This window comes from Malus domestica, chromosome 17, assembly GCF_042453785.1.
Source record: "Malus domestica chromosome 17, GDT2T_hap1".
In the NCBI taxonomy this organism is placed as follows: domain Eukaryota; kingdom Viridiplantae; phylum Streptophyta; class Magnoliopsida; order Rosales; family Rosaceae; genus Malus; species Malus domestica.
The window spans coordinates 34,239,321-34,247,869 of record NC_091677.1 but is presented as its reverse complement, the minus strand read 5'-3'; the positions used below and the strand labels follow the sequence as shown (position 1 = coordinate 34,247,869).

At 37.4% G+C, this 8,549-nt stretch overlaps 1 protein-coding gene across 1 annotated transcript; it reads right to left on the bottom strand.

The window, feature by feature from the left end:
• Window positions 1–630: 630 nt before the first annotated feature.
• On the bottom strand, window positions 631–7,028 carry LOC103406044 (aspartic proteinase 36-like). Its single transcript, XM_029096895.2, has 10 exons — window positions 6,512–7,028; window positions 5,714–5,962; window positions 5,114–5,246; window positions 4,388–4,632; window positions 4,023–4,250; window positions 3,308–3,473; window positions 3,109–3,182; window positions 2,919–3,018; window positions 969–1,040; window positions 631–868 (listed from the first exon to the last, which is right to left on the bottom strand). The coding sequence occupies exons 2-9, from the start codon at window positions 5,944–5,946 to the stop codon at window positions 1,029–1,031; spliced, it is 1,191 nt and encodes a 396-aa protein (XP_028952728.2). The 5' UTR covers window positions 5,947–5,962; window positions 6,512–7,028; the 3' UTR covers window positions 631–868; window positions 969–1,028.
• Between the last annotated feature and the right edge of the window lie 1,521 nt (window positions 7,029–8,549).

Sequence of the window (8,549 nt, the reverse complement as noted above, 5' to 3'; positions counted from 1 at the left end):
AGCCCTGCATTTCGGTGTGTGGTATGTGTTATTGATGGATGTGATTGTGGAATGATGTTGGTTGTGATTGTTGTCATTATAATTAGACTCGTTAACCAATATGGCTAGAGATTTACTGTTGTGCTTCGTCGAATGTTGCTTGAGATATTGCCTGCTTGAGTTCTGATATTATGTTGACACATACTGATATATGTGATGATTGTTCGAGAGTAGTAAATGACGAACTTCGAATGTGTTGATTCCTGTTTAGAGTATGTAGGCAATCTAACGATAAGGTTAGATTGAGCCATAAAGTTTACGAAAAATCACTATGCAAATGGAGTCATGAGTTGTGCTTGGTACATATCTCGGAGGCGGGGTATATTAGGTATACGAGTATTTGATGTTGTCACGTGTCGTTCCTGGACGTATGTCGGGATCGAGGCGTGACAAATCAAACCAGATATTCTTATATAATTTATCATTTTAAAGTTAATTATTTGCCTTTTTAAATGAAGATAAAATATTTTTTTTTGTCATACCAATAAAAATATGACATTAATTGATGTAGCATAATTTAACGCAGTAATGCTATCTTTTAATAAGAAGTTTAATACCAACTATTAATCATCACTTATCTCTCCTAATAAATAGCAATTTAACTCACTTACGCTAATCTTTTATAAAAAATTAATACTAATTCGATTGTCATCATTCATTAATAAACCTACCCACATGTATACGGGGTCTCACATAAATATGATAAATAAATGCATCAAGAGAAGTAGAATCCCAGTATTTAGCAGCTCGAACAATAGGTCTCCAGATGAGCTGTTCCCATTCGGATATCTCCCATGTAAAGCTACAGAAACATTTACAGGCAACGAGCCTGAAAAGAGAATTTGAAACGATTTATTTCATTAGTATCGATATTTTTCCAAATTAAGGTTCATGGGAAATGAGAAAAAGAAAAGAGTTTATGATCTTACAATTGTAGTCTGCCCATCCCAACCGCTGACGGCCTATATCATATACCACAATTTTGTCCTTTAAAACATGATCTGCAATCGAAGACACACATATTTCAAAACAAGTATATCACAAGGATTAACTGTAGCATTCATGCAGTAAATTGTAACTTACAAACACCATCAACACATGGGACAACTATATGAAGCCAAAACAAAAAGAGGCAGCAAATCCTAACCCCTCTCTCCAACTAGCAAAAGAACACAACGTGCACCATTCTCTCCATGATGAGTAAGAGTTCTATTTGTTTCTATAGATTTTTTTTTGTGCCTAAACCTTTAGGAAATACTGAGCATATCTATTTGTTTCTAAATAATTTTTTGTGCGCTAAACCTTGGATATAATTTTTGGGGTTTTTGTCTGTGATATGACACGTTTATTTAGTTCTATGTGTGAATTTTAGCAAATTATGGGGTCGTAGCACATCAATACACACTTTGAAGCTTATTGATGTGGCTTTTGGTATGAATCTGTTCGACACTTTACTGTTCAGGCTGAAAAATATGAGGGAGAAGAGCATTAAAATAGGAGCAAAATCATCAAAGCAAAATTGAATGAATAGTATTTTTATTACCTTTTAGTATATATAATTTCACGTTTCATGTTCATTCTCTTTCTTTCTTTTATGGCAATAGAAGTAATTTAAAAGTACTTGTTGGAACTTGTTTATAAAAGTTTGTGTTGTGAATTCATTGAGTTACAGAGTGATTGAAACATGGTAACTCTCCTACATGAGAACACTATGGTTCTCTGTGTTTGTGACACTCACAAGCACAGAAATCCATCCTATGCTCGAACAAGTTTTAGTCGGATGACCATTTTAACTCCGTTGACAGTGTTCTTGTTCATCATGCTCTTTGAGGTGTTGGCTTTGTTTTCTAAGACCATGGAACTCTTATTTCATACATATGATCGTGCTTGGATATCTGATAAATAATATATGGTATAGCGCTCAGGGAGAGCTATAATTGTTGGGGTAGCTGTTAACTCGCAGACTACATGTCTTTGTTGTTTCTTTGTTGGGAAGCAGACTTCTTGGTTAGGAATCCAGTTAAATTTGACTTGTACGTTCTCATAAGGAAGCCTAAATATGCATCCTCATCTGCTAGAAGCTTAAATATGCATCCATAGCCTTTTGGATCCCTTGTAGTCCTGATACGTAATCAAGTTAAATTTGTCGTGGACTTGCTTGTTTTACTGTAAGCAATATGTTTAAAGTCTGTATTCTGATTTTAAGACAATCATGGTGATACTGAGTTTATTTACTGGTCATTCAGGTCTCTTTTTAACATGTTCTTGTAAATTGGTGCTTGTACGTATCGAGCAATGGTCTCTTGATATAATGTTATAGTTTGAAGAAAACTACATGCTCCTTGAAAATTTTATTTTTTCTGCTTAGAAATGATTTATCATATATGTTGGCAGTTCAGGCATTGGATTTTGGATGCTCGGTTCTAATGAGTACTGAATTAGTTCGTTTTGTTGGCATAAGTTCTATACTTCATTGTTATATCATGTAACTTATATGATCACAAATAGTATTGTACTACCGTTGTAGGGAACCTTATATTTGTTATACAATATCTATGTATTGCAGAATGCTTCTCTCTGAAGATTTTACTTAGATGTGTTGTTTTTACTCTTAAAACGGTGTGGAGAGATGTATTAAATTGAAAATCCATACAGGAGCATTATAATAACATGTATAACATTCTTTCGAGAACTAACCTCCTAAAACTGTGAACCCACGGTTCACTCCCTCAGATTGTTGTAGACCAAAGCACCACTTAACAGAACCATTATGTGACAAAAGAATGCACTTATTAATTCCATACATTTTCCCACAGTATTACTTCCACTCGAAATAAGATATTTTTACAAAATAAGCCAGAGCCTGGAAGAAAACTTACCTGATCAGGTCCCTTATACAAAAGGTAGTCTTCTGGTTTTAAAACCATAGATGCACCAGCAGCAAAATTAAGACTCAACAGAGGAAATGCCTCGGCCACACTAAAAAGTAGACAATATCATTCATTTCAGAGTCCTTTGAGAGAGAGAGAGAGAGAGAGTGAAAGAGAGAGAGAGAGAGAGAGAGAGAACCTGGTGTAAACTAGATAGCACTGCTTTCCTGATGGTGAAAGGAAGGGACTCACATACTTTGAAGACAAAGTTATCTACACAGACAAACCAATATCAGTTTTTACTAAGGATATGAATTTAACTATACGTTCCTCCCACACTATATAAATTTAACTATAAGGGAGCTTGAACTCAAAAGTCAAATAGAATGCAAACTTACAGCATGAACAAGCGGATCATAGGCCTCTTCCGCAACATATCCAATAGAGGTTCCCGTGTCAACCACTGTTGCTCGGTCAAGTGATGGTGTGAACGCTGCTGGATCAATGGGCAAGATTTGACCATTGATTGAAATGGTTTCAAGATTAATTTGATAAAAGGGGTGCCTGAAAATAATAATTAGCAACTAGTTATTACACTAACTGGAAAGCTATGTCTTTCTACTAGTCCTTATAAACATAGGATATGTAGTTAGGTTTGGAACCGTAGGAATTAGCACCATACAATAATCTTAGACTAACATAGTAAGTCTGTTAGCCTCTATCAACCATTCAAGTCAGTTTCTCTTGAATTCTAAACTCTATTTAAGAAAAAATCTTTGTAAATCTCATTGTTAATTGCTAGTGTTACTATTGATATTTCAGTATTCTGTTAGAATACATATAAGTCTGATTGTTCTACTGTTAGACTAAGTCAGACTTCCCACAACCTTCATTTCACAGACTTCTGGGTCATCAAGGAAGTCAGTATATTACACTACTCCTGCAAGCTAAGGCTCAACCAAACCACTCAACTACTTAATGGACAAACAAACCCAACTAATTGACATGTAGTGACAAGAAGACAAGTGGATTATCAACAGATGATTCATAAATCAAACTTCCTATCCAAAAATTTTCAATTAAATAAAATAAATGTTAAGGGGAGAGACGTACACTGACGGGATAAGAGGGGTATAAACGATATTTGGCTCTAAAATCTCACCAAGAACGAGTATACCACCTCCATTGTCATCTCCCTTCAAACAATGGGAGAACACATTGGCAGTTGTCCCTCGAGAGGACAACTGTGATATAACTGACATTAGCCCTTGGCCGAATCCAAATACTCCGTTGATTGAAGCTGTAGTCCCCTCCAAAAGCCCAGTCACAGAGGTGCTACACCTGTTTCCAACCCATATGATCACCAAACCAATAATAGTTTAGCTTCAATGAAACAATAAACAACATGAAAAAAATTTCTCTATCTGTTTTTTTCTCTTAATGTTGATTATTAGAAAAGAAAGGTTAAAATAGCTCACCCGAAAACAATGGCAGCTGAAGACTCAATTTTAACATGAGACTGAACCGGTATCATGTCAAAATGTAATTCATCTGACATGTAATACCCGGCTATCTCATCTCCACCTGAATATCTTAGATTATACCTGCACTGTTTTGTCGGGTGTGAGCATTTGGTCTCTAAAGAAGCTTTGCACAACTTGTCGGAACAAGGAACTGGCCGAGCGGTGGATGAGTTGGCCGGGTCGTAGAAATTGAACGAAAGCTGTAACATGCATAGATTATTTAGGATAATTATCATAGAATTTTGAGTAGATCAGCATGGCATACAACGTTTAGTATGCTTGATGTTTGAATAAAAGTATGATATGAATGTTCTGTTTCTACTACTCTAACGACTATTATTCAAAAGACCTAGACCGACTAGATTGGAGTTCGAGTGGGCCAAGACTTGGGACTTTGGCCCAATGAACCGTGGATCTTAAGTTCTTAACACAGCACTGCTGCCAAGGGAACTGGAAATCTTTTTCCTCACCAAATATGACACCACTACGGTTGTTTTTTTTTGTTGGGGGGGGGGGGGGGGGGGTGGATGGGGTGGGAACACAGTCGTGTAACCTAATGTTTACTTTTGCACACAACGAAAAATTGAATTCCTCTAGTATAAAAATTTGTTTAGTTGGATCATTGTCACTAAAATTTAATCAAAGAAAGTCAAATCTGCTAAGAAATGAGCAAAAACTTACTCCACCGAGCTCAGTATGCTGAGGACAAACTTTGCATGACGAGCATGAAACCCACAACACATTGCTCCCTGTGTCGATCGCCACATAGAATTCTCTTGGTGGAGAGCCAAGTTTCACTTTTGTCAAGTAAACCCTAGTGATTTCATGCAAGAACAGAAAATGAACAAAAGTTATTCAAGTTTTTATAGCATTAACTATTCAATCTTACCAAGACACTAAAATAGAGGAGTGATGAAAGAAAAAATGAATACAAAGAAACCTCAGAATCATTAACCAAATATAGTGAACTTTGCAACAAAAGATTATATCGGCTGCATTATATAGGAGATTGTGCAAGCTTTAAATTAAGTAAATGACAAACACCCATCGTTTAAGAAATTAAATCAAAATAAAAACCTTCCCAACCAATGCCGGCTAAAGCAAAAAAATTGCAAATTCAACGGAAATTAAGACAGTTATAACAAACAAAAACTTACTTGGAAAAAAAAAATCGGTATCAAAACTTGGGGTCAAGAAAAGAGTTCTTGCTATTTTTTCAGGTAAGAAAGATTCAATTTATTTAATTTAAAAGCCTAAAGTTATACGAGATTAAATAGTTACCCAACATGTTCAGGACTGTAGAAATCCTCATATACCACTGACACGTTGGCTATACCACCCACAACTCTTTTAAAGAGGTGGGCCTGCCTGATTCGGTCACGAGTTTGGAGCTCGTCAAGTCCGATATAGTGACTCCTAGGAAACGCTCTCTCTAGTGAGAAAACGTTACCATGGGCACAGAAGGGCGAAATAAGGACGGCGAGATAGGCCACAAATATGTGAGCAGCCCCCATCGTAGTATGAAATATCCTGCCATGCAAAGAAAGAATATCAGTGAATATCACAAAACCATCATCACAATCAACACTGTTGGGTGCATGCTCATGGATATCATCTTAATACATGATACATGCAAATAATTTCATATTAGCATCTTTCTGCTTTCCTTATTTCCCACATGCAAATAATTTCATCTACGTAAACCAGAACATAATTAACTGGTGCCACAGAGCAAGAATTGAAGTAAGATCGTCTTGTTCGACACTCAGCTATTGAATAAAATTATACCCAACAAACTAATATAGCATCAGGAAGACTTAAATCTGTGAGAAAGGTGCCTAATTTCCAAAACCAGGGCCACGAGCTATCAAGATTAATTTTTTAAGAAAAGCGCCTCTCTCAAATGTTTGAAGGACTTCAACAGCCAGACAAGGTACGTGCCAGTAAAATTCACCTGCTTTTAGCCTTTACCTAAAACAAATTTGTAAAAATACTACAATTCAATTTCCCTGAAACAAAATTAAAGTGAAAAAATAAGAAAATTGAAATAAAAAAGTCCATAGGGGGAGGCGTTTAGACCTGACAGGCTGAGGGAGAGAGTATCGAATCGAACGTGGACAACAATGGGCTGGGTCTGGGTCTGCACTCTGCAGCGTCTGAAGGTCTGATTGGCACAACTGGGCTGAATCTGGGAGCCTGGTGGTGGACGCAGGACGCCGGATGGTGCAGTGCAGCGGCTGCAGAAGTGCAGCCTGAAGCGAGTAGGTCAGAACCTCAGAGGTTTGTCTGTGAGTCTGTGACTGAAATTGCTTCGAAATCAGTCGTTCACTCTTTCTGGGGGTGAGAAGTTGCTTCAAAATTCTGGGAAATTGCTTAAAAATCAGTTCTTCACTCGTCCTTAAAGAATTGATGTACGATCGCTTAATTAATTGAAGGCTTCATACTTGGAACCCGGTCCTTGAAATCTGGAAATATGGAATAGGTATTAAAGATCGAAGAAAATCGAAGCGTTGAAGACGAAATAATGCATCTAATATCTGGACAATGGTAGATTATCTTTGAGGAAATGGCTGTCAGAGAGAGAGCATGAGAAAAGAAAAGCCCGGGAAAGTTTCTTATTTTAACTGGTCCTTGTATATTGTAGCTTTATGTTTATGGGTGCATAAAGTGGAAATTTTTCTCCTGCAGCAAGCGCAATTGCAAGTCCTCAGCCTTGAAGAGCTTAATATGTGGATTGTATTGGAGCTAGCCTTTTAACTTTTAAGCCCAAACTTGAGAAGGGTCACTACTTTTGGGTTCCATTAATTGTTTTCCAGAAATGTCAATTGAAGCTTTTAAGCTTCTTTCGTTAACCCTGAATAGAAATAGGCCTCCTCCTCTCTCCAAGCCCTATGGGCTGGTGTTGTGGTCCTCTGCCGACTTTTACCACATGTTACGTATGTTCCCAGTGTACTCAACGCCATGGATTTCCCATTTCTCTTTGATTGATTTGCATGACAAGTTAGAAGCAACTCAACTCTTGAAATGAGAAAGGAAAAGCCCTGGAAAAGAAGTAACTTTGTGTTTGTGCTTAATTCCCCAACTGCTTCTTTGAGCTTTTGAGCTTCTTTAACATCTTTTACCCTAATTCAAAGATGCATCTTAAAACTCTCATATCTCTTTGATTTTTGCTTTTGTCTTTTAAGGAGCCTATTAAGATGCGGGGCTAAACTAATTTGTGGTCATTTCTCTTCATTTGGCACATGCTTTAGCATTCTTTGCCAGACGAAGATAAACTTAAATCCTAATTTGTGAATTGCTGAGAATATGAACCTTGCAAATGAGAATGAATTGAGTTTGCAATTGCTTGTAAGTAGTTTGGTTACTTACCATGTTAAAACATCATTAAAACAACATTTGCTTTTTAAATATAACAAAAGTTTTGCCGACAAAGTACTTCCATAAAATAGGGGACTCAAAGGTATTCTGGGGTTAGAGGACAAGCCCTCAATAGAAGCCTGCTCCATGAGTCAGCCTGGCATGGTGCATCAACATAAAGCTAATGCCAACATCTCTTATATATAATAAAGAATTAAAACGATTCAAATTTCCAATTTAACTTTTATTTTGAAACATAAAATTGTAATACTTCGTTTTTTAGCGTATTTTTGTTGATATGCATGCACGCAAAACGTAAAACTTTTATTATTTATTCAAATAGTCCTCACCCTCACATGTGTACCTTGTGTGCTTTAAGGGTGCGTTTGGTACGTGGGACGGGACGGGACGGAACGGAACGAGGCGTTCCGTCCCGCGTTTGGTGCGCCAAAAATGGGTGGAACGGGCTGTTCCACGGGACAGATTTTGGGTGTTTTTGCGTTCCACCTCCCCCCCTGGAACGGGTTTGTTCCACGTCCGTGGAACACAATGTTTTACCATTTTAAGACAAATATACCCCATGTCTTTTTCAAAAATTACACCTTCATTCCGTCCCGTCCCGTCCCGTTCTGTCCCGTCCCGTCCCGTTCCGTCCCGTCCCGTCCCGTCCCGTCTGCGTACCAAACGCACCCTAATAGGCCAGCACAAATAGTTCAAGAGTCTAATGAGAGAATTAAAGACTTGTGATTATAGGGAACGA

Coding starts and splice junctions, on each gene's coding strand:
- LOC103406044 (XM_029096895.2), bottom strand. CDS start 5,946: ATGGGGGCTGCTCACATATTTGTGGCCTATCTCGCCGTCCTTATTTCG. Junction 3,183..3,307: donor ATGATCCGCTTGTTCATGCT/GTAAGTTTGCAT, acceptor TTGTCTGTGTAG/ATAACTTTGTCTTCAAAGTA. Junction 3,019..3,108: donor TGCTATCTAGTTTACACCAG/GTTCTCTCTCTC, acceptor TCTACTTTTTAG/TGTGGCCGAGGCATTTCCTC.